General features: G+C 54.1%; 1 protein-coding gene across 4 annotated transcripts; it reads left to right on the top strand.

Moving 5' to 3' along the window:
* The first annotated feature begins 481 nt into the window (after positions 1-481).
* Positions 482-24,853, top strand: Cyth4 (cytohesin 4). 4 transcript variants are annotated; one of them, XM_050165731.1, is made up of 14 exons: positions 482-544; positions 999-1,197; positions 6,790-6,872; positions 7,200-7,264; positions 8,351-8,417; positions 9,671-9,789; positions 10,665-10,745; positions 11,948-12,060; positions 13,583-13,731; positions 19,016-19,127; positions 21,128-21,204; positions 22,029-22,100; positions 22,497-22,651; positions 23,315-24,853. In XM_050165731.1, exons 2-14 carry the CDS (start codon positions 1,179-1,181, stop codon positions 23,385-23,387), a joined length of 1,185 nt encoding a protein of 394 aa, XP_050021688.1. In that variant the 5' UTR covers positions 482-544; positions 999-1,178; the 3' UTR covers positions 23,388-24,853. The 4 variants fall into 4 exon arrangements, with proteins under 4 accessions (XP_050021688.1, XP_050021689.1, XP_050021691.1 ...); XM_050165732.1 differs by having other exon boundaries at positions 489-544; positions 1,065-1,197; XM_050165734.1 differs by lacking the exon at positions 999-1,197 and having other exon boundaries at positions 528-544.

The following is a 24,853-nucleotide window of genomic DNA, read 5'->3' as shown; positions in this document are numbered from 1 at the left end:
CAGAGAAGTGTATTACTCCAGGAAGGAAGTGCCTGTGGGCTCTGTATCTTCCGCAATACCTCCCCTCAGTCGGTTCGTTCATTCATTCATTCATTCATTCATTCATTCATCCTCACTTGGACACTCCCATCCTCCTCCCATTTGGAGAGATCCTAGTTCACAGAGTAAGCCCAGATGTGACTTGAACCCCAAGGAGTGAGCATTCAGCTGATGAACATTTCCTTGTGCCACCCCTTTTCCCTCTAGGATTTGAACCAACATGCCAGAAAAGAGCTAAGCAATGAAGTTGTGAATTTCCATCAACAATGGGGGGAAGAAACTAAAGCCCAAAAGGGAAGCATTTCTTGAGCACCTACTGTGTCCCAAGAACCGCACACTGCCCTTGCTAGGTTCCCAAGACTGAGTGTGGCCACTCCCTTCACAGACAAGCAAAGTGAAACTCAAGGCAGATGCACGGCAGCGAGCCCAAAGTCACATGAGTCCCGAGAGTCAGACAACTGAATCTGGCCTCAGAGTCACACAGAAGAACTGAACAGATTTGATGGTGAGTTTCCCAGCAGCCTGGGGAGAAAGGGAAATTAGATACTTAATGAGATGGGGAGGGGCCGCTGAATGAATTTGTCTTTTCTAGGGTGAAAATTGATGAGGAATTCAGGGAGGACCCTAGAAACGGGACATCCTTTGGCTTGTATACAGGGAGGTTGCTGGGTAAAAGTCCATTCATCCCCAGAGAAGATCTAGCTTCAGCTCCTTCTTCCCCTGTGGCTGAATGCATGTGTGTGTGTGCACGTGTGTGCGTGTGTGTGCATTTGTGTGTGTGCGTGTGAAGGTGTGTGTATTGTGTGTCTATGTGTGTACATGTGTGCATGTGTGTGTGTGTGCGTGCATGTTTGTTTACCAAGTCCCAGTCCCAGGTCTGTCTGTCTTCCACAACTCCACTTTCTTTAGTACTCAGATGCCAGGGTCCCAGCTAACTGGCAAAATGCAACTGTCTTTAGGAAGTGTGTGCTGTGTCAGGAGCCTGCGCACAGACCCCTGTGGCCAAGGCTGGCTTCCTCCCACAGGGTCTGGGCGGGGCGGGCAGGAAGGTGCTGTGACCAGCCCTGTCGGCCACCCACCAGAGCAGCAGCTGAGCTAGCAAGACAAACAGCTGGGCCACCTTCCCCCAGGGCTTCAGAATGGACCTGTGTCATGCAGGTAAGTGAACGGGGCCCAGCCATGGGCCTCAGCATTTCCTCCTGCAGAACAGGGAAGCAGTGGTAGCCTTGCAGGGAGGGCCCCGGAGAGCACAGAAGTAAAACTGGTTTTAACCAGTCCCAAACATCAAACCCTGTGTGCAGATTGGGGACCCGGCTGGGCTGCTGGTCCCTGGGTCCCACAGGGATCTGAGTGGTCGCTGACCTCCTGGGTCAGCTCCGGGATGGAGGGAATGTAACAAGGGGGTGGTGAAGAACGAGACAGGAGGACACGGTGTAGGGAAGAGGGCATTGGGAGGCCTCGAGGGGACACAGCTTGAGCACAGAGAGGGTTCTTAGGTGTTCTGAGCAAGAGTGTTCAGGCAGAGGGAAGAGCTTCTGCGAGGGCCCAGAGGCAGCTGGACAGAATGACCTCTGTGCTGTTGGTGGTGAGATGTGTCTGGATGGTGCAAGGGCCTGCAGCACATTTTCTGCTCTTGGGTCTGGTGGCCTTTGATGGAGTCTGGGGACACTGCCCGGAGGAGTAACGCAGACAGTGAGGCCCTAATGCAGTAGACGTCATTCACTCAGTAGCCAGGGTGCTGGGCCTGAGGGAGAGAAAAGAAGGAGGCCGCAGAGTTGGTACAAGCTAGTGTGATCCTTGAGGGGCAGAGACCAGGGCTATGGAAGGAGCCTCAGAAAGTCCCCCCGGAGCTCTGGCTTCTGAGGGATGGCGGTGGCTATCTAAGCTAGGCTATGTGACTCTGAACTGGCCCAGACCCATGCCTTTCTCCAAATGAAACCTAACCACCTAAGCCCTGAACAGCCTGGCCCCACCCACAGGCACTAGGAAGGCCTAGTGCTCTTCCGACAGCCATTCATTTATGGACCAGATACATGAGACTGTGAGAGAACATGGCTCTTGTCACCTTGCCCAAGGCTCTCGCTGCCTCTCTGGGGTTTTGTGGGAGAGGGGAAGGTGCGCCCAGTTCCTCAGAGAAGGCAAAGGGACACCGGGTAACAGGCAGGTTCTGCCCAGGTCATTCAGAGTCCTTTACTCACTGGGGTCCTGACATAATGAGGTGACAGGACAGTCCACACTTGGTGCAGATAAGGAACCTGAGGCTCCCAGAGGGGAGCTAAGGGTGCAGACTGGCTAGGCTCAGGTCATAAGGCCAATAAACAAGAAGAGCCTAAAAGAAGGGCCCACCTTAGACAGGGGCTGCAAAAGGCTGGGATGCCATTCAGGCCGATCTAGATACAGAAATGGACAAGGCCAATCTGTGGAGGATTTGGGGTTTCCGTGGATTGGTTTGTCTTTTGGGTCATTCCTTTACTCATTCATGTTACCAACAGCCCTGCAATGCGCTTCACAAGAACTGACATTCCAGGGTGTTGGGTGGATGGAAAGGGGACTCTGACCTATACCTGACCTGGCACAAACGCGCAGAGTGAGAGAAGGAGCTGGGGACTTCCTGGAGGAGGCCTCTGGGAAGGGGGCAATCGTTCTGTTTCCCAGAGCAGGTCCCACAGAGTTCTGCAGTGGCAGGGGACTCCCCCTAGACTCATTGTCTGTGAATGGCTGACCCTTTGTCCTCCCGGCCCGCCTCTGAGAATGAGAAAATTCTCAGAGGTCCATAAATGAATGGCAAGCACCAGGGCTGGGCCTCTTCCTTCAGCAGGCCTTGGTTTCCTTGTGATGTTTATGGATAGGACAGATAGGACGATAGGACGGTGACAAGGACTCTCTCAGGCTGCCCCACCCCACCCTGGCTCCTGTTGTGGACCTGTCATGCAAGGAAGCAAGTCAAATCCCTCCCCCAGGGCCTACAAGAAGGTGAGCCCTGAATGCACGAGAAAGCCCTGATGAAGGCCAGTGGTGAGCAGATGAGAGCAGGTGGGCTGAATCTAGAGGCCTCTGGCAGGGAGAGGAAGCTGCTAGTGTCCCCCGTTTGATACCCCTCAACCCAATGCCCCTCAGGAGCACCCTCCCTGTATGCCCATGGTACCCCCTCCACCGACAAGGGGAAGTGGAGCCAGCTGTCCTGGAAGCAGGGTTGCAGACACTAAAAATACGATGGAAAAGAGGAAGGACATGGGGGAAGTGGTGAGGAGCTGGGGTGGTGGCTTCAGGGCAGTGGGCATCAGGCACTCACTGACCTGAGACTGGTTCACAGAAGACAGAGCAAGCAAGGGTGAAGGGTTACAGGAGGCTGGGAGCACAGAAGGTAGAGTGGGCAGGGGTGAAGGGTGGTGGGAGGCTGGGAGCACAGAAAGCCGGGCAGACAGGGGTGAAGGGTGATGGGAGGCTGGGAGCACAGAAAGCTGGGCAGGCAGGGGTGAAGGGTGATTGGCGGCTGGGAGCACAGAAGGTAGAGTGGGCAGGGGTGAAGGGTGGTGGGAGGCTGGGAGCACAGAAAGCAGAGCAGGGGAGAAGGGTGGCAGAGGCTGGGGAGCACCATGGGAGGATTGGATACTCATCCTATGGTGATATGTCTGTATGTTTCTAGTGTCTGTACTGCTTCAAAACAGCCTCTCCCAGGACCCTCACCAGTGCCTGAAACCCACCCTTGGTGGGTCACATCAGAGGCCCCTGTCTGGCAGTGTCTACATCACCCCCGATCTTAGATCCTTAGATCTGGAATTGGGGGGTGGGGAGCTCTGTGTTTTGATGAGTGGCCTGATAAAAGTCAGAGGGTCCTTGTGGCACACATGGCCTGTGTTGGGGCAGCAGGCCAGAGATTGTGGTTCAGATGTACTTGAACAGCTGAAACTCGCTGGAGACAAGACTTGGGGAAAGGGGACAGTTTCCTCAGAGGGTCCCTGAATCCTTTGCCACCACAGAGCCTGAGTATGGCTGAGAGGGCAAGGTTCAGGCCACCCCTCACTGCCCCTGCCCTGCCCACTCCCCTAGGAATCCTAGTTCCTTGTATCTATTTCCAACCCCTCCCATGCCTCAGTTTCCCTCAAAGGAGGTCCTGCTGCAGGCTCATTCCTGCATCTTTATTTTCACGCTGTTGCAATTGGCACAGGGTCAGGACACCCAGGCTTGTGGGTTTCGCAAGGTTACAGGAGAGTTGGCGGTTCCAGCCCCAGGTGGGTGGAATATGAATCCCAGCCCTGCCACCATCCAGTTGTGCCAACTGAGGGAGGCCATTGAACCCCAAGAGTATCATACATAGGAGGAAGTTAGAAACCCCTTCTGCAGAACAGTTGGGATTGAGAGATAGAAGAAGGCATACAATGGATCCTCAAAGAGCAGGCTTGGGGAACACCCAGAGCTGGCACGCGGAGGGGGTCATGGTGGCATTGGAAAGCCCAGCTTCCACCTCGGTAATCCGATGATGGTAGAGGCCATGGAAACAGCAGGACCTGGTGATTGGGGCGGGGGGAGTCAAGGGCTAGACAGAGGTGGCATCAAGGTGCTTGGGGTTGAGATGCACCCCAAAAGCTCAGGAAGAGGTTGAGTGGAGAGGAATTCTCAGAGTTGTTTGGGACCCAGGTGGGGCTTGCTGGCCAGCCAGTCTGGGTTTGTGAGAGACGCTGTCTCAAAGAAGGAAGACAGAAAGTGGTTGAAGAACACATATGGTGCCAGCCTCTGGTCTCTGCGCAGGTGAGCACACATACTCATTCACTCCCCAACACAGACATGCATGTGTATATGCATGCACACACACACACACACACACACACACCTGCCTCACCTCGGCAGAGCTGTGTGTCCGTAACCCTGCTGGAATCCCACCCTGCCTCTTCCCAACTGCGTGACCTGGGATATGTCACCTCACCTTCCTGAGTGTCTGTGTCTTAAACTGAACCCCCTTTAAAAAAAATCACAAGGGTGGGTTTCCTTCCCTGTTGGAGCTAGGATTTCAATGAGACTGTGTCATAATCCTATCTGGCCCACCTTGAACAAGACCTCTTGCAGGGATAAAAAGAAAGCTCTGGCAAGCCCACCAGGGCAGCACTCTTGCCTAAGGAGCCCTGCAACCAGCTGCATGTGTCATGGAGAGGGGCAACAAGCATCCTGGAGGGGGCATCCAAGTACGGGACCTTCTCCGCTGCACCGTCATGAGGCTGCCCCATTCTTGTCACCAGCAGGCCTTGGTGGTGATAAGTGTGGGGACAAGTAGGTCCCACTGCATGCGACCTTTGTTGCAAAAGAGGCTCTTTGGTTTCACATGGTCCCGTGGTGTGTGAAAGCCCTTGGGTAAAGGAGCGGAGCTACCCATGTGTGCCTGAGCCTCTGTGGACTCCAGCCAACATGAATGGCAGACCAGGATGGGGCTCAGGGGTCGAGAATCTGTCTGGCATGTTCAAAGCCTTTCATTCTATCCTTAGCAATACAAAAATAAAAATAAAAGACTGAATAGTCTTTGCTAAAGCAAACATTCAAGTCCATGGACCTTCCGGAGAAATCGTGGCACAGGGCCAAAGTCCGCTGTTGCTTGGTTGGACATGGATGGGTGGTAGTCAAGGCACCCAGGAAGGAGTCCAGCTTCCTGCCACACCATGTGGCTACTTCCTTCAATGTGCCAGAACCAAGGTGGCCCAGTAGGAAGCTGGTGAACCAAGTGACCAGGTCATTAGTGGTGTTGTGTTTTCATGCCCTTCCTGCCTGCCCGCCTGCTGGTGACCCTGTAACTCCATGCCCACCTTCCTCCATAAAGTTACTCATGTCCTCTCCCAACTTGTGCCCCCATCTTTCTACTGTCCTTTCTCTTGCCCTTGGCTTCCACTAGTCACTGCTGCCAGGAATTCAGGGGTGCCCTCTCTTCCTGAACTATAGGAAGTGGTGACCAGGTGCCCTGACCAAGATCTTCCTTGTGGTCTTTCTGGGAAGGCCTGGAGCTCCTTAGCTGCCCACATTGCCCACATTGTTGGCCATGGTTTGCATTTTTCCTTTCTTTTTTGAGACTGAGTCTCATCTTATAACCCAGACTGGCATCAAACTTGTAATCTTCCTGCCTCAGCTTCCTAATGTCATGATCACAAGTGTGAACTGCTATGCCTGGCTCTGTGGAGGTTCTGACTAGAGTGTGGTAGGTAGAGAATGGGGAGCATTGTCCTGGTGGGGGGGTCAGGGTCATACTAGTCCAGGACCATGGGTCTCACTTTGTTTTGGGGGTCAGTAGGATAGCACAAGATTAGAAGCCTGTCCAATCCAGGGTCCCGGCAGGCTTTGTGGCTTCGCCCCTGTGCAACCTTAGTCATTTTATTTCTCTTTTCTGAGTCACAGTGTCTGAGAGCAGAAACTAATGCCCCCCCATTCTGTTTCCCTTGTTACAAAGTCAGGACAACAGGAAAATCCCATAAAGCTCGTTTGCCAGCCTCCCTTGCAGCTAGGTGTGGCCTGGTGACCCCACAATGGCCACGGGAAATCTTTCTTCAGGGAGTGAAAGGAATTATGGTGGAGAAGTGGGGCTACATAAGTAGGGAATTATGAAGGAGATGTATCCTATCTGGGCAGGGATGACCAAGAATGCCTCTCAGTGCTGGTAGCATCCAGTCAGGCCCCAGGGATAACAGCAAGTATCACACCAGCTCCAGAGCCATGGATCTCCCCAGGAGGAGCCCTGGGATGCAGAACTAAACGATCCTCCTCTCTCCTCAGATCTCGCCGAACTCAGCAGTGGGGAGGCCAAGGAGCTACAACAGATCAAATGGCACCGGAAGCAACTACTGGAAGACATCCAGGTGTGTGCACACGTGCTCACATTCATAGACCCACACACACTCACACTCAACAGACTCATACATGTTCACGCTCACACACAAACACAAACCACACACACACACATGTCAAGTGAGGTCACAGGGACTCCCACTCCTGAGGCAAGGGCCAGTGGAGGGACAAGGGCACACAGAGCCATTGAGCTCCTGCTCTCAAGGGGAAAGGGGACAGGAAGGAGAGGATCCGAGAGGGTTGAGTGAGGCACAAAGGGAGAGGCCTGAACCCCAGGCAGAGTGGGAGCTGCAGGGCCATCCTGACCTCCGGGCCACCCCTCGCATGTGTGTCCACAGAAGCTGAAGGATGAAATCGCAGACGTGTTTGCTCAGATTGACTGCTTCGAGAGCACCGAGGAGAGGTGAGGGGCCCAGCCTGTGGGAAGACAGTGCCCGGGTACACCTCAGTCCCCATGTGCCACAGACGATACCACAGCTCCATCTAGACTGTCTGAGACACTCCCCACCGACTCCCAAGTGACCTCCACCCTCTCCCCCTGCACCCCACCTCCCCATACAATCACCCTACACATTATTGATCGGGGCAGCTGGAACCAAATGAGCAAAGAAACATCCCCTTGGATGAGGGTGAAGGAACACTGGTACATGGGGACCATAAACCTGACCTGGAGTAGGCTCTACTGCTCCCCCATCCCCAAGTCCCTCATCCCTCACACAGGATGACTCCTGCTGGCTCTTTGTCCTAGGACAGGGCTGTCTCCCTGGGCCTCAGTTTCCCCATTTGTATAAGGAGGTTAGGTTCTCACACAGTCTCCTAGACCACAGCCTCTCAACACTGTAAAACCAACACAACAACATTTCAGCTACAAACTGGAAAAAAAAAAAAAACCTCAGTGTTTTAAGTAAGTTTACCTTTGCGTTGGGGGACGTTCATAGCTCTCCAGGGCCAAATGTAGCCAGGCGTGGCCAGTAGGCTGGACACGCCCGCTAGAATTCTAGGGCACTGAACTAAAGAACTAAACATGGTTTGCCGGTTCCCTGCCCCACTCGTGAGGCCTCTGCCTCTCCACCATCTCGTGCCCATGCCCATGCATATATGCACATACACATCCCCTGGGTGAGGGCAGCAGACGGTTCTTACAGAGAAGGAAACTGAGGCCTGACAGGGATGAAACAACCCGCCTCTAGTGGCCAGGTCCCAGAGTACATACAGCAAGACTTATGCTTGGAAGCAGCCTCTGGGGCCCACGTTCTCACTGGTCCCATCATTCCCCAGCCTTCTGCATCCTCCCCAATGAGCTCTGCTTGCAGCCCCACCCCTCGATGCCCCCCACCCCGTTCTTGCTCTCCCAGGTGGTCCAGACTCAGGGGCTGGGGCTACATGTCGAGTTCCAAAGGCATGTTGACCTTCCCAAGGAAGGTCCCCTGAGGTCTTGTGGGGGACAGCAGCATCCGAGGCCACCATGCTTGTATCTCCCTGTTCACAGCCGGATGGCGCAGAAAGAGAAGGAGATGTGTATTGGGAGGAAGAAATTCAACATGGACCCTGCTAAGGTACATATCCAGGGGAGGGGACATGGATCCCACCAAAGTGGGCATCTGTATGGCCACAGGAGGGGGACATGGGCCTCACCAATGTGCACAGCAGAGCTAGAGGAGGAGGCTGCCTTCTGGGTACCTTCGCAGCTGGTCCCACAACCCACCCAACAGAGCAGACAGCTGAGAACCCCTCGGAGCCAAGACTTTGGTCCCCAACTGAGGCTTGTCTCTGTCCATTGCACAGCACTGCAGCCCCAAAATGGGAGGCTGTGAAGTCCCCCCAACTTGGACCCATTCCCTTTCTTCCCTGGCCCTATGCCCTCCTCTGGAACAGGCTTGAGCAGTGAGGCCCTTAGATGGCAAACTCTGTCCCTAGCATGTCTTCCAAGCCCCGGCTACAGAAACACATTCTAAAGCTTGGTTGCTCATGATCTCAGAGCCAGCCTGCAGCCCTTCCCTCTGCCAGGTGGCCATGGGCTCGCTTTCCAGAAGGGGCAGGCACAGAAGGAAGCCACACACTGAACCAGGGCAAGGGTCCAGGCAGCCACAGGGAATGCCAAGCTCTGGCTAAGACTGTCTCAGCTGTACACAGTCCCCTGGCACAGCCCTGGACCACTGCTCCCCTTACTGGCCCTCATACAGACATGCACATATGTTCCCAGCTCTGTCAGCCTTCCATCTAGGAGCAGCAGGGACACAAGGAGCCAAACACCAGAGACCACCCCATGTCCTCCACACATGGTGGGGGATGACTCTTTGAGCCTGGCAGCAATGAGAGGGGCTCAAAAGCCTATCATATGAGCAAAGCTAGCTTCAAGGTGACAAGAGGCAAGGGTGTGCCCTCCCATCTCCTAGAGAAGGGGCGTGAAGGTCATTGCTATGGAAGCTGGCTACCTCCCAGGTGGGGTCTGTACCATCTCCTCCCCTTCTGATTTAGCTGGTTTGTGTGACTTTTACACAATGGGCACCGACTGCTAGTGTGATGAAATGAAACTATTTGAAATAATATTAACTTGGAGGAAACAAAAGGAGAGGCTGAATCACCGAATCTTAGCACTGCGACTCCCGGCAGCCGCGGGAGGCTATAGTCTAAGCACGCCAGGCTGGAGGGACCCTGGGAAGCACATGGCACAAACATGTGTCACTTAGCACAGCTCCAGAGATGGGGAGGTCACCACCTTCCAAAGGCAGCTCTAGGGCACCCCTCCTCCCCGGGGAGCCAGGGGCCTATGCTATTGGGGCACACATGGTCTCTGTGTCACCTCCAGGGCATCCAGTACCTCATTGAGCACAAGCTGCTGACCTCTGGTGTCCAGGATATCGCCCAGTTCCTGTACAAGGGTGACGGCCTCAACAAGACAGCCATTGGCACCTACTTGGGGGAAAAGTAAGAGGACCCCAGACAGGGAGTTGGAAAGTGGGGGTGTGTAGGTGGAAGTGCCACTCGGGGTGCTTGGAAAGAAAGCCATCATGCTTAGGACTTGAAATGAGCACTGGCTCCAAGGCTGGACCATCCATCCATCCATCCATCCATCCATCCATCCATCCATCCATTCAGTTGTTTATGTCTTCTGTGATCTGAGCTCTCTTCCGAATGGCAGCTGTCTAGAGGAGATGGTCAAGCTCCTGTCTTCAGGGACAGAAGCTTCCTGCAAAAGAGAGGGACAGAAATGAGCTCTGTCTGGTACACAGAAGGCAGAAAAGAGGCAAAGACAGGAGGGTTCTGAGCTGGATCTCTGGTTTTTTTCCATGTGGAGGTGGGGGCAATGCACACTGGAAGATTCCAGAGAGTGAGAGCAGTCAAAGCAGAGGCCCTAGGGCAGAGAAGCTCATCTCAGCAGGCTGAAGAGAATGAAGGAGTGTGAGGGAGGAAGGAAGGAAGGAAGGGGATGAGGCAGGGGGATCCGTGGAGGCTCTAGACAGGAGCACCTGACTGGCAGAAGGGCTAGGCCACAGGTGAGGAGGCTCAGGAGTCACCAGCCCCCCTCTCCCACACTTTCTGGGTGACGTGGCACACAGGTTCCTGACCTGAGAGCTGGGGGGAGAGGAAGGAAACAGAGAACCCTGCTTTTCCTGCAGCTGATGAGGAAACTCGGGTGTGGGGACGTTCAGGGACTTGAGCAGGGTCACCAGGCAGGAAGTGACCAAGGGAGAACTTGACTAAGAGGCCCAGGAGGTCCAAACCCAGAGCTTACCGTCACCCAGGGCTGATTGTATGTGTGCAAGCTGACAAGTGTTCCCCCTTCTCCTGTCCCCCTCCAGGGACCCCATCAACTTGCAGGTCCTACAGGCCTTTGTGGACTGCCACGAGTTTGCCAATCTCAACCTCGTTCAGGCCCTCAGGTGAGTGGTAGGGGTGGGGGGTGGGGAATCCAGCCCAGGGCAGCTGCCTCTCGTTGCTCTGCCACCATTATTAAGGCCTGAGAGACTTGCAACTGCCTTTCCTCCCGGCCATCTGGGGACTCTAGTACTGCGTTCTAGCACTTTCTAGACTAGCACAGGTACATACCTGCGCCCAGCTCCGTGTAGAATGTGGCTGCTATGACTTGTGATTGCCCGATTCCAATGCTCACTGCTATTTGTGTTTTCACATCCGTGGGCCCAGTGTGGAGCCCCGAGGTAGCAGCACAAGCCCCAAACCATAATGTCCTCATTCCCCATGTGACCCAGGGCAAGGCACAAATAAGAAACCTCACAGCTGGGTGTGGTGTTTCACACCTGTAATCAAGGCACTGGGAAGTCTGAGGCAGGAAGATTGCTGTGAGCTCCAGGCCAACCTGTGCTACGTAGTGGGTTCCAGGCTAACCTGGGCTACCCTCTCTTTAAAAAAGAAAAGAAAAAAGAAAGAAAGAAAACAAGACGCAGAAAAGGAAAATGAAGGCAGATTCCCTGAGTCAAATCAGTACCAAATCCAGAAGGCAGAAGGACTAAATGAGGAAGGACTTGTCACCAGCCATTGCTGGTCACTTCCACAAGTCAGTTGTTAAGTCTTAGTAAAAACTTCACGTCTCTTAGGGAGTCTTAAAGCTGCGGCTGAGAAGGCTTGGATGTCTGTTCCCAAGAGAGTCATTTGATCTGGGCTTTGAAGGAAGAGGTCACTAGCATCCATCCAGAGAGTATGGCTTCCTGGAGGAAGAGTTTAGGAAGCACTCATCTCTAGCCATTCATTCATTCATTCATTCTTTAACTCATTCAATAAGCTATTGCTGAGCAGGTTTTAATTGACCTGTGGAGACAAGAAAACTTAGCTGACACCAAATCACAAGCTTCCAGAACTGGGGGGAAGATTAGGTCCCAGGACAGGGAGACCCATCTAGGAGAGACGCGGCCCAGGGCCCCACAGCCAGAGCCTGTTGCTCCACCCCAAGTCTCTGTAAGAAATGTGACTCCATGTCCTCCTGTGCTCCTGGCCCCTTCACATCCGAACCCACCTGCCCTGTGTTGGAACCTAGAGGAGGTTCCCATTTGCAGGGGCAGAGGCAAGGCACTGGCTGGTATCACTGAGAGCCCCATCTGCTTCACTGACCATGGCCCTGTCTCCCTAGGCAGTTCCTGTGGAGCTTCCGGTTACCTGGTGAGGCCCAAAAGATTGACCGCATGATGGAGGCCTTCGCTGCTCGCTACTGCCTCTGCAATCCAGGTGTCTTCCGGTCCACAGGTGACAAGGCTCCTCATATTCTCTAAACACGTTAGCCATTCGTTCAGGTCCTTACTAAACCCTCACTGGGCACGGACTCCATGCCTGCCTAGAGCATGAGCCTGGGGAGGGGCAGCAGGGAAAGATAGACCAGCATGTGGGAGTGTGGAGTACAGGAAGGCTTCGCAGGGGAAGGCTGGTCTGGGTGAGGCTCTCAAGGATAACTAGGAGTTCTCTAGGAACTTACAATAAGGGAAACATTTTCATGTCTCACTTAAAGGGCCCAGTGCATCCTTGGAAGGGCAGATAAGGGGCAAAGAGCAGAGCAGGTGACCAGCAGGCTCAGTCACCCCCCATCTCCAAGGGTAACCACATATTGGGAGAGGGACAGGATGATTGAGGGGCCGCCACAGCCAACTGGCTGTGCCTCTTCTTTTGGCTCTGGAGTTACCACATAGAAAAGGTTCCAGTTTTCGCAGCACTTTTATACGCACAGGGCCTTTGGATCCTCTTGTCAGGAGCATCAGATCCCAACATCACTCTCTAAGCTCAGCAGCAGATTGTCCCTGGTGAAGCATGACTCAGAGTCTGACAAGAAGCAACTTGTCCCAGGGCAGACTGTTCCCTTTCTGCTGTGCGGAGGGCAGAAGCCCCTGCAGTTTCTGCCACACTTGGCCACAACCTAAGAACTGGCATTTGCTTGCCTGCAGGTTTCACACGCCTAAACCCACGATTATCTGCAACTTTCAGGGGTGGTGGCATCCATCTCTAACATCAGCATTAGGGAGGCTGAGGCAGGAGGATCGCTGCCAGTTCAAGGCCAGCTGGGTTTCAAGTGAGACCCTCAGTCAATCAGTCTGGGTAGAATGGAAGGCATTTTAATCAGCCAATCAGTTTGTCACTGTGTGACCTGGAGCGTGTGACTCGCCCTCCTTGTGCCTCAGTGTCTCGTCTTTAAGATGGAGATGTAGTCGTACCTGTCTCCCGGGCTAGGCCTCGGGGTGCCGAGAGCTGAGCACAGGTCGGGACCACGGCTGTGGGAGGGAGAGTCATCGCTTCCTATAACAGCAGCTTTCAAGAGTCACATGAGCAGGCTGAAGGTCAAGAGGTTGGAACTGGCCCCCTCAGGTTCTGGATCCTGAGAAGACCCAGAACGGCAGCCACACGCCCAAGCCTGTGGTCTGCCCTATGCGGCAGGCTGCTGGCAGCGTGACCCACCAGGCAGCTCAGAACAAGCTACTAACTAGCAGGGCAGCTAACAATGAGCTCGCGTTCCCAGGAGGCAGAGAACAGAGTGGGCGGGCCTGGAAGGGCTGCAGCTGATGGCAAGCTGGATCTGAAAGGGAAGGAGGGCGTAGCCACAGGGGGGCAGAGCTGCAGAAGCTGCAGCTGAAGTTTGCAAGGGTGGGAGGGGGAGGCTGGGCCCTGAATGTCTGCCAACATCAGCCAGGGACAGGGTGAACCTTCAGGGCCTTGCTAGGACTGGGACAGAGGAGGGGACAGTAACCTGGGCCCGGACGGTGACCAGCGCTAGGTTCCACAGACACCTGCTACGTGCTGTCTTTCTCGGTCATCATGCTCAACACTGGCCTACACAACCCCAACGTGCGGGACAGACCGCCCTTCGAGCGCTTCGTGTCCATGAACCGCGGCATCAACAATGGCAGCGACCTGCCCGAGGAGCAGCTGAGGGTGAGAATACTACTATCTTACTGGTCCTCTGGGAGTCGCACCCCTCCGAGGCAGAGCCAAGGCGGAGGGCATGAGGAACGGCCAGGCTAGTCGCTGTTGGGAGGTGGCCTCCTCAACATGGCCTCATCTCTACAAGGATAGCTGCAGGTAGACTCCAGGAAGTCCTCCTATACAGAATTTGGGGAACTCTGGCCAAGCGCTATTCATACTACCCCCCAAATGATACTTAGGGCCAGGAGTGAGGTTCAAAAGCATGCACAGGCCTTAGGATCCATCCTGAGCTGCCCCCTCCCAATAAAAGGGGACAGTGCCTCCTAAGGTCAGAATCACAGAGTCTCTGCAAGCCAGGAGGAGAAAATGCTTGGCTGGGGTCCTCAGAGGAAGACAGTCAGTCTCTCACAATCCCCACTAGCTCTACAGCAAGGCTAGGCCCAAGCCTCGTGTTCCATTATCCCAATGCCCCATCTCACTACACCGCACCAAACTCTGTTCTGGGCACAGGGACCCAGGATGACTCTATGCTGGTCCTGCCTAGACCAAATCGGAGGTTTGGTGAGAAGGGATCTACACATAAATTGCATCAGCAATCAGCTCCCTAAGTTCACTGATGTCATCCATGCTGACTGTGAGAGCTTTGCTACAGAAAGATCTTGGGGGACAGGCAAAGGTGTCACCCCAGAAACTTGGCCAGAGCAGGTGACTTCCTCACTGGGCGTAGACACCCGGATAAGATTTGTCTTAGGGTTTCTATTGATGCAACTGAACACCATGACCAGAAAGCAAGTTGGGGAGGAAAGGGTTTATTATTTGGCTTACACTTCCGCCTTGCTGTTCATCACTACAGGAAGCCAGGACAGGAAGTCAAGCAGGGCAGGAACCTGGAGGCAGGAGCTGATGCAGAGGCAATGGAGGGCTGCTGCTTACTGGCTTGCTTTACATGACTTGCTCAGCCTGCTTTCTATAGAACCCAAGACCACTAGACCAGGGATGGGCACCACCCACCATGGCTTGGGCCCTCCCCCATTAATCAACAATTGAGAAAATGTCTTACAGCTGGATCTCATGGAGGCATTTCCTCAACTGAGGCTCCTTCCTCTCTGGTGACTCTAACTTGTGTCAAGTTGACACACAAAACCAGCCAGTACAAGAGTCTTCCTGGGGAAGCAGGGCAAGGGCATTCTGGGAGGAGAAAGCAGGGTTTAGCTGGGAAGGGTCAGCATCCAGTGTGATCCAGTGTGATCCCCTGAGATGCAGTAAATGTGAGTGAAGGCCAGCCTCAGAAACACATGGTTGGCAACACCAGATGCTTGGCCTGGTGAGAATCAGTCATACGGTTCAACGAGAGGCACCCTGGTACTCAGAGCACCAATGTCTCCCCAGGATCAGAGAGGTGAGCAAGGACACAGCCCCAGATCAGAGCCATCCCCTCAGCCCACAGAACACGGGTCCTGCAGGAGCCACTCTGCAAATAAGGATTGCTACCACCAGAGCTCTGAGCAGCCCCATCTCCCCTATCGCCTGCTGAGTAGCCTTGGGTGGTTCCCTGGGGTTCAGTCCACCGTGCCCTCCAAGAGTGGGGGTGATCAACCTGAATCACGGCTGCTGTAAGCAGTCTTTTTTTTTTTTTTTTAACGTTAAGGGTAGGGTCTGCCCTGTTTAAACCCAGACATAAATGCAGCCCATGTCATCAGAAAGAATAATTCAGAATGTGCTGGCATTGTGGCTCAGCTGGTAGAATCCTTGCCAAGCATACACAAGGCCCTGGGTTCAATCCCCAGTATAAAAACAAAACAGGCTTTGTAGCACACACTATAATCCCAGCATGGAGGAGGCAGGAGGATCAGGAGTTCAAAGGCATCCTTGGTTACACAGCAAGTTTGAGGCTAGCCTGGGCTACAGAAGATGCCATCTCAAAGCAAATAAGTAAAAAAAGAAGTCAAAAAACAAAGAGAAAAAAAAAAAAAAACCAAACAAACAAAATCAGCCTGAGAGTAGGCTATAAATACAGGCATTTCATCACACTTGGGGGAGGAAACAGCATGTGTCTGACATGTGCCCTGAACGTGTAAGGCCTCCTGCTGACGCCCATTCCAACCTTCCACCCAGAGAGCCTCCCTCCGCATCGTCCCCTCCTCATGTCCTCAGGCTGGGACTTTCTTGCAGGTGGTCTACTCGGTCATCTCCATGTAGCTTCCGCCCTGCCCAGGAGGCCTGGGAAGGGCCCCGTGCCCTGGTCAGCAACACAAAGCCAGGCAAAGAGCAGAGCCAAGCAGAGCCTCAGCCAGCTGGCTGCCTGTCTTTCAGCTGGGAGCTGGACTCTGGAAGCCCTCGAGCAGGGATAGCATGGGGAGTGGCTGGTGGACCAGAATCTCCCCCAGCTCTGTCACAGAGTGTCCAGGCCTGCTCTAAGAACAATCCCAGGTTTTCATAGGCAGCCACATGGACCCAGGATCCTCTCACCTTCTCCCTGGCTTCATTTAAATATTTTAGAAGCCAGAACCCAGGGTAATATTATCCTGTTGCAGAAGTGAGTTCTCCATGGACCTAGGAAACCCCAAAATGCATTAAAGTGCACCAAGAGGCAGAAGTAAATTTACACAGATATATATCCCAAGAGGTCACCCCAAGGTCACACAGCACCGGAGGGTGTCCTTGTAGGATAAACTGAGAGATGTATTGTGGATACAGGCAGGCTGGGAGACAGTACTTAAAAGTACTTAAAGAGGGGATGAACCCCAGCTCCTCCATGGGCCATTCTGGGCCTCCCTGTCAGAGCAGGCCGTGTCCTAGGCATGCTGCTATTGTGTCCCCCCATTCCCAGGGTCCAGCTAAGGTCACAGGGCACCACTGGAGGTAGTTCACCTGAGGCTTCATGTTTGTAATAAGAGAGTCCCAGCTGCTGTCTGACTCTGGAGCTCTGCCTCCTGCAGAAACTAGAAGGTAGCATCTTGAGGACAGAGGACCTAAGCATGCTACCTCCCCTGTCACAGAGGAGGATCTGAATCCACAAGGCATATCCACTGATTTCCAGGCTCTTGTGTCCTGGAGCAAAGAACTGGGCCAGGGACACAAGGATAATGGGAGAGATCGGGTTTATTAAGGAAGAAAAAAGCTTTTCTGAGAAAGGAGGAGGACTGGAGAGCTGAGACAGGACTGAGAGTCATGAGCTGCCGGCCACCAGTCCTCATCCTTTGGAGTCCCTTTGGGGTTCCTCACACCTTCTCCTGCATTTGGACATGGGGGTTCTTCTATGTGGTCTGTCCCTTATGTGTTGCCACAGTACACATGTGAAGGTCATAGGGCGACTTGCGGGAGTCGGTTCTCTCCCTCCAAAGACTCGAACTCGGGTCATTAGGCTTAGCGGCACCTCCATCCACTAACCCATCTTGCTGGTCCATCATATGTAAATTTCGATGTCTCTTTCTTCACACCTTTCTGTCCTGCCACACTGCATGGAAGAATCACAACTAATATAACTATAAAGAACAGGGATCCCTTTGCCTTTAGACTGTCGGCTTTGGGTGTGGCTAGATCTGGGAGCTCAGTGGCCTGAGGGGGCTCCATGTCACAGCAAGCCTGTCCTGCACAGTGGTTATCTCTTAGATCCTGGCTACTGCAAAGATACCCATGTAGGTTCAGGCTACTAGCTTCTCCCCGCAAAACTAAACCCCTGGAAGTAAGTCCTGTTGACTGGTTGGGGTCATGTGTCTTTATCTAAATTTGTTTCTCTAGCACACAAGCAGAAGGGCTCTAAACAGCCAAAGTGGAGTGACTGTCCCTTCCTGGAACCTGGGGATGAAAGAGGGTACCCAATTCACTGGACAACCTAGACAGAAAGAGAGGAGAGGAGAGGGGATCCTGGGACAGGGCCCCAAAGCCCAGGGAGACAGGCTATGCTGTACACCCAGGGCCCCGAGAGGTCTCTATGCAGTGGTTTGTTCGGTGACAGCGACTTCAGGGTGTTTTCAAGACACAGGAAGTATGGGGGTGCTGCTGTTTCGTATGCACCATGATACTGTGACCACAGAAACTTCCAGGTACCCCTGTGGGTTTAGCAGAGGCTGAGGCCCTGTCTGCCACCCCGACGCCTCCTCAGGCCTCCCTAATACTTGTCTGAGCTGGCAGCTCAGCTACTGCTCAGGCCTTCCTGTCTCGGATACTCATTGTACCAGTCAGTCACCTGGGGATTCCTAAGGCAAAGCCTGCTACCCCCGCAACCACACGCTCCCCCCTCCCCCCCTAGCCCAGAAGAAGCTGGTCCCCACTTTTCTCTCACCCCCACACCACAGGGAGATCGAGAGGGGATGTTAAAGGCTTAGCTGGAGGGTGCTCCAGCCCCACCTCCATAGACTCAGGAAAACTAGCATTAGGTCTGCTTCCCGTGGGGACCCCTGGACAAAGGACAGGATGGCAGTAAATAGTGGGAGTCAGGCATTCATTCATCTGCCAACCCGTCCATCTACATACCCACCCACCCATATATACGTCAAGCTGTGAAATCATCCGTACAGTCCTAGGAGATGTCACTGCAAAGTCAGATGCATTGAGAGGTAACGGCTGCACACTGCCTCCTGGCTTTAACAAGCAGGAGCAAGTTAGAATGTTAGAAGTCCAGCCCCAGCACTGGAGGAGACCAGCGCCCCAAGAAGGTTCAAAACACTCTGGATTGGGGTGGTCTGCACCCATACCTTGCCCTAGGGTAGGAGCCATCTACCTTCCCTGACAGAGAGTGCATCACCCTCCAGGGTCATTCCTTGTATATTTAAGCAGCTTTTTATGGTCATCTATGAAGGACTGAAGTCAGCTCTTGGGGGACCCTCCCCATCCCAATCCCTGTAACCAGAGACTATGGTCAGCACCCCACTACGGACCTCCCTTGCTGGGCCTCTGGGCCTGAATTCAGCTATCAATTCCCTCCTCCCCAGGGCCTCACCTATCTTCACCCAGCATGTGTTATCTAGAAGGTTCTACTGTCTACCTAAGTAGAAGAGGGGCATCTCCCATCATGAGCACTGCCTGAAGTAGTCCCTACTCCAGCTATTGTGCCCGGGGAGGGTGGGTATGTGTGTCTATGTCCCCATGTGCCAACCTAAGGCATCCACCCTGCTCACTCTGCCCTGAGGCAACACAGGGGAGGGGGACACAAAGGTGTGGGTGTGGCCAGCGCAAAGAAGAGCACCAGTCACCTGAGGGACAGGGAAGGCTTTCACAAGGCTACCTGGGCCAGGCGGCCCAGCCCCCAAACCCAATGGACTGAACCCATCTTTCCCATCTTCCTGGACAGAACCTCTTTGACAGCATCAAGAGTGAGCCCTTCTCCATCCCTGAGGATGACGGCGGTGACCTCACCCACACCTTCTTCAATCCTGACCGTGAAGGCTGGCTACTCAAGCTGGGTAAGACCTCTGTGCACACACTCTGATAGGTTCACTTGCACACATGTGGCTGACGCACACACATATTATATCTCAGATGGGGACCTATGCAGCACTCGGTTACCTGACACCCAGCCCAGTAGTCTGCTTGCCCATTCTACCCTTCCTCTCACCACCCTCCCAGTCATCCAGCTCCCCGCCCATTGCCCTGCCCATCCGCTCATCGGCCTACTCATCCATCCACCTAGCCAGCCTCTCATCTGTCTACCTACCTGTCTCATCGTCTTACCCAGCTATACACTTATGTATCCATCCATCCACCCACCCCTCCACTCATTCGTCCATCCACGTATCCATCCTTCCACCTATCCATCTACCTATCCCACACACCCTTCATCCATCCACCCATCCATCCATTCATCCATCTACCCATCCATCTGTATGCTCACCCACCCATACACACATAAAAACACCTACCCTCCTCCCATCCTTCTGTCTTGGGATGCAGGTGGAGGAGGAGGCTGGATGTAAGGGAGCAGTGGGAGACGGGGGCTCCATGGACATCTCTGTTTCCTCCCAGAGGGATGGAGAGAAAAGTCTAGCAGACTAGTAGTCTAGCAGGACCACTGAACATGAGATGCTGGTCCTCCAATAGCCTGACCTTTGGGTGGCCATTCTTGGGAAGCCAAGACTCAGCAAGGTTAGGGCAACTTCTCAAGGCCGCACAGCCAGCAAGTGTCACATCTGGGGCAGCAGAGGGCTGGATGTCCCTGAAGTAAGAGGAGGGGGAGATGGGATGTAGCTCAGACAAAGGGCCATGGGAAGTGCGGCGGCTGAGAGAAGCAGCCAGCCCTGCCTCCTCCAGGAATACTCCCAGGAGCCTCCCCAGCAGGACCAGCCAGCCAGGGACTGTGGTCTTCCAAGGCAGGTGAGGAAAAAAATGCCTCATGTTGGAGGAAGGGCTTCAGCTAGGCAGCCTCCATCACTTACCATGGGCCTAGACTATGGCAGATTCACCCTCATCCCAGACTGTCACTGTACCCCAGTCTCTCCTCCTACAGGTCTCAGGGCCTCCCATGCTGCCCCAGACACTAACTCCCGGCCCCCCAAAGTATCTTCAAGTCACAAAGCCGGTCAGCAGTGGGGCACCAGAGCCTCATGGCCAACCCCACAAGCCACTCTTCAGCATCCGTCTGCAGCTGGACGGTGGAGACAGTGACCCAGAGAGTACCAGCCACATAGCAGCATGGCTGAGAGCTTGGGCTCCAGGGCAGTGGCACTGGAGTTTGAATGGACAGGACATGGACACATGGCCTAGCTTTTCCTAGCCTTGGTTTCCTCATCTATAAAAATGGGGTGGCCGGTGGCCCTCCTCCTTCTGGATGGCCACAGGGATTCGCTTCCTCATTTTTTCCCAAGCCTGGTGAACCAACGCTAGAATGCTGTGTCAGCTACTGTTTCCAGGGCTGCAGCAACACACCTAACAAAAGCAGCTCAAGCGGGGAATGGCGCGTTTGGCTCTGAGGGACAAGCTCCTCCTGGCAGGAACTTGAGGTGGCTGATCACATCGTGTCCACAGTAAGGAAGCAGGGAGCGATGACGGCAGTCTGGGACCCCAGCCCCTGGGATGGTGCTGCCCACATTGAAAGTGTGCCTTCCCACCTCAGCTGACTCAATCTAGAAACTTCCTCACAGACAGGCTCCGAGGCTCACTTCCAGATGGTTCTAGAGCCTGTCACCCTGACAGTCAATGCTAAGCACCATAAGCACATAAAGCAAGTCTGGGTCTGGGTGGCTTCCGGTGGGGGTCAGGTGACAGCGACCTGGGAGAGCAGGGGACAGTGCCACTGTCCCCTCTATCTAATCTCTGAGAACCCAAATACGAGTAAATGGGGCAATGGGAGCCACTAACACTTAGAGTATAGAAAGGATGGATCTGGAGGCTCTGGAAATGGGGGGGGTGCGTGCACGGTAGCCCAGGAGAAGGAAGATTGACCTACCGCACTGCCGGCTTCTTTCAGGCGGCCGTGTGAAGACATGGAAGCGACGCTGGTTCATCCTCACGGACAACTGCCTCTACTACTTTGAGTTCACCACTGTGAGTGTAGGGGAAGGCGGGACTGGAACACAACCAGCCACAACAGACCCTCCAGCTAGCTGCTGCCACCACCTGAGAGTGCTAGGCTATTTCAGAGTGCTCAGCTCCTCTCTACTCCCATTTCACAGATGAGGAGAACTGAGGAACAAAGAGGAGGAGGGACTGGGCAAGAGGGAGCACTCACTTAAAGTTGTGTTTCCTGGGCTGGGGATGTAGATCAGGGTTAGAGCATGGGCCTAACACATGTGAGGCCCTGGTCAAATCCCAGCACTGGAAAAAAAAAATACTTGTTCAAAGATGGATATATCACCTAAAGGTTAGGCATGGGGACTCATACCCATAATCGCAGCACTGAGAAGGTAGAGACAGAAGGATCTTAACATGTTCAAGGCCAACCTGAGCTACACAACAAGACTCTTTTTTAGAAAATAAATAGATCACTAGATAAATAAATAAACAAATAAATAAATCAGCTGGAGAGATGACTCAGCAGTTAAGAACACTGGCTTCTCTTCCAGAGGACCTGAGTTCAATTCCCAGCACCTACATGGCAGCTCACAACTGTATGTAATTCCAATCCCCTGGTAGGGGGGATCTGATGCCCTCTTCTGGCCATTGTGGGCACTGCACACATGTGATGCACATGCATGCATTCGGGCTAAACATCCATACACATACAATAAAAATGAAAAAAAAGTTTAATTGGGTCTCCCAGATCCCAAACAGGGCTCTAGTGCTGTGTCCATCTATGGCTGGGTAGTCTGGAGAGATGGTCTGGGGAGGCCCCAAGCTCACATTTCCTGTCCTTGACTTCACTTCCTCAGGACAAGGAGCCTCGGGGGATCATTCCTCTGGAGAACCTCTCTGTGCAGAAGGTGGATGACCCCAAGAAGCCGGTGAGAGTCCATCTGGGGATTTCCAGTACAGCGGGAAGGTGCCCACAAGGTGCCCTCCACAAGGCGGGGCTATTCTGTAGGGGTCACTCCTGGAGATTTGGAAGCCGGACGGTCAGTGTCATTTTAGCAGCGAGCCTCAGTTGTCTTGTGGGGCTGAACTCTGGCACTAACTGGGGGACTTCTAAGTCAGAGCTCTTTTCTGAGCCTTAGTTTCCCCATCTGTTCCATGGGATTCTAGGGAGCCTGGTATATAGTAGGTGCCTGGTGTCCTCTCCCCCTGAGCAGTTAGGGAAGGGCATTCCGTGGGAGAGCTGCTCTTGCCTCTGTGGTCCCCCACTCCCCAGGGGTGGCCTAGCCCTGTCCGCCAACCTTGCCCTCACCTGGCACCTCCCACAGTTCTGCCTGGAGTTATACAACCCCAGCTGCCGGGGCCAGAAGATAAAGGCATGCAAGACTGACGGGGACGGCAAGGTGGTGGAGGGGAAGCATGAGTCCTACCGCATCTCCGCCGCCAACGCCGAGGAGCGCGACCAGTGGATCGAGGCCATCAGGTGAGGGCAGCCAGGACACTGAACACTTCCTGTCCCCTTCCTGCCTCTTCGGGGTCTTCTTTCCTTGTCTGTAAAGAAGTAAATGCCAGGTCTCCCTCCTATTGGTGGCCTTTGGTGGGCGAGTTCTTGCCCTAATCTCCATGTCACGCCTAGGGAACAGAAGAAAGATGCCAACTTCATGGGCACAGTGGGAGGCCCGGGCACTTGGTCCTTGCTAGGAGCTCAGTCAGAGGGGAGACCTGGGCAAGTGGTAGACCTGTCAGCTAGAAGACAGGTGTAGCCACTGGACAAAGACCATGTCCTAGGACCTGGAAGAATCAGAGGCACAGAGATGGCAGAGCCTGGCCCAGAGCCACACAGTGAGGGGCCCAGCTGATTTCAACACTAGCTCTCTCGCTCTTCCTGGTTCTCTAAAGGGGCCAGAAAAGGAGTCTTGGGGGGAGTCTCTGCTGGGCTCTCACCTCCAAACCCAAGGTCTTGCTCTTGCTGGGCCTACCTAAGGGACAATGTTATTAGAGCAGGATTTCTCTACATCAGTCCCTGGCCTTTCCTGTGCAGTGGGGTGAGCCATCACCTCCATGGGAGTCACACACCCCGAACCACAAATCCAGAGGTCCTACGCTCCAACCAACCTTGAAGTCTCATTTCCTCCCATACCCCTAGGGCCAGCATCACCCGTGTCCCCTTCTATGATCTGTTGTCTGCTCGGAAAAAGAAGATTGCCAGTAAGCAGTGAGCTTCTAGGAGGTGGCTCTGACAAGCCGATAGGACCTGTGGTATCTGGAGACACACCTCTCACGCACTGCACCTGTTCCTGCTCACAAACCTACCCCTCCCCATCACTGGAACTGGCTATGGGGGATGCAGAACCTTGAATGGCACAGAGCTCACAGGGAAGCCCCTGATACCAGGGCTGCGAGCCAGGAAGAACCTCTGAGGCTCCACCCTGGACTGCTGCAGCCCAGGGTAAAAATGGGGAGATGAACCAGCCCAGAGCACTCTACCGGTGTGTCCCACCCTCTCCCTCTCCATCAGGAGGACCATGGATTCCCTGAAAGCTTCCAGTTCAGAGGCATCCCACCCCTCAAATTGGGCTGGGCTCTCCCTGACAATACCAGGTATCAGCCTACACCCAAATCCGAGCCTGAAGCTTCAGACACACCCTTCTGCTGAATCACGGCCTTCTCTGGGTCTTACAGAAATTCAGGGTTTGGACAGGAAACATCTTGGCCTTTGGTCAGCTTGACTTCCGGGGGAGCTGGGACACCATGTGACTGAACCAGACAGTGCTGGAAGGTTCTGAGGACACCACTGTCACCATTCTCAAGGCCTTTGACATGAGAAGAGGCTCAGGGGAGATCCTCCAGGCAGTAGCAGTATCTGTGGCTGGCAGATATGAGCTACAGCTGAGAGAAATGGGAGAGGAGAAAACGCTGCAGGCTATACCTACCAGGAGGGCTGCCTGCAGGCCTTGGTGAGCCAGCTGGTGGCAGGGAACTCACGCTTGAATAGACTCTTGCTCATGGCACCACCTCTAGATGCCTGGCCAGCAGAGCTAGGGTGGTGAGGGGTTACAGACTGGGCCCTTGTTCCTGCCTCCTGCCGGAACAAAACCAGCTTTCCATGTGCTGCAGGACCCTGTGTCCCCACGGAGGTGTCTCCTCACCTGGAGGAAGCTTCTTACCCAGAGCACGTGTTTGAGGAACACCCCATCCAGGGAAAACTCCTCAGCAAAGTTGCAAAAAAATGGGGCTTCCTCTGCTCTGGGCCAGCCTGGGCTCTGAGCAGGAGCAGCAGGTGGCCAGGCTGCCTCATCCCCCGAAGCAGCCCACATGTGCACACTTCCCACAGGGTGTGTGTGGCGGGAGGGGTGAGACTTCTGTCTCTGATAGGCACACGCCTGGGAGCTGGGGCACCAGCAGACAGAGCCCTTGCTGGACAACAGGGGGCTTGAGCTGAGCCCACCTCAGCTGCCCCCATTTAGGAGTTAAAGGACCCTAAAGTATTCCTCTGCCTCTGGCGTGTGTTGTGCACAAAGGCTGTGGGACCTTTGTTGTCCCCCTGCCTCCCTCCCATCCTCAGCTTCTTCCCCAGCACCAAGGCGATGGGGGCGGGGTCATCAGTTTATTTCCTGTCCTGACACTTAGAAGCATGAATAAAGCTCATGATCCAACTCATGGGCATAAAGCTGTCTTTCTGCAA

This window comes from Alexandromys fortis, unplaced genomic scaffold, assembly GCF_014885135.2.
Source record: "Alexandromys fortis isolate MF-2015 unplaced genomic scaffold, M_Fortis_MF-2015_v1.1 scaffold_157, whole genome shotgun sequence".
Taxonomy (NCBI): Eukaryota; Metazoa; Chordata; class Mammalia; order Rodentia; family Cricetidae; genus Alexandromys; species Alexandromys fortis.
Note: the sequence above shows the minus strand (reverse complement) of the source record. Positions and strands in the feature narration are given on the sequence as shown.

Bases quoted from the DNA above. Each gene is read 5' to 3' on its own strand.
- Cyth4 (XM_050165731.1), top strand. The intron at 6,873-7,199 runs GTGTGTGCACAC...GTGTGTCCACAG, and splicing joins AACTACTGGAAGACATCCAG to AAGCTGAAGGATGAAATCGC. The intron at 13,732-19,015 runs GTGAGAATACTA...CTTCCTGGACAG, and splicing joins TGCCCGAGGAGCAGCTGAGG to AACCTCTTTGACAGCATCAA.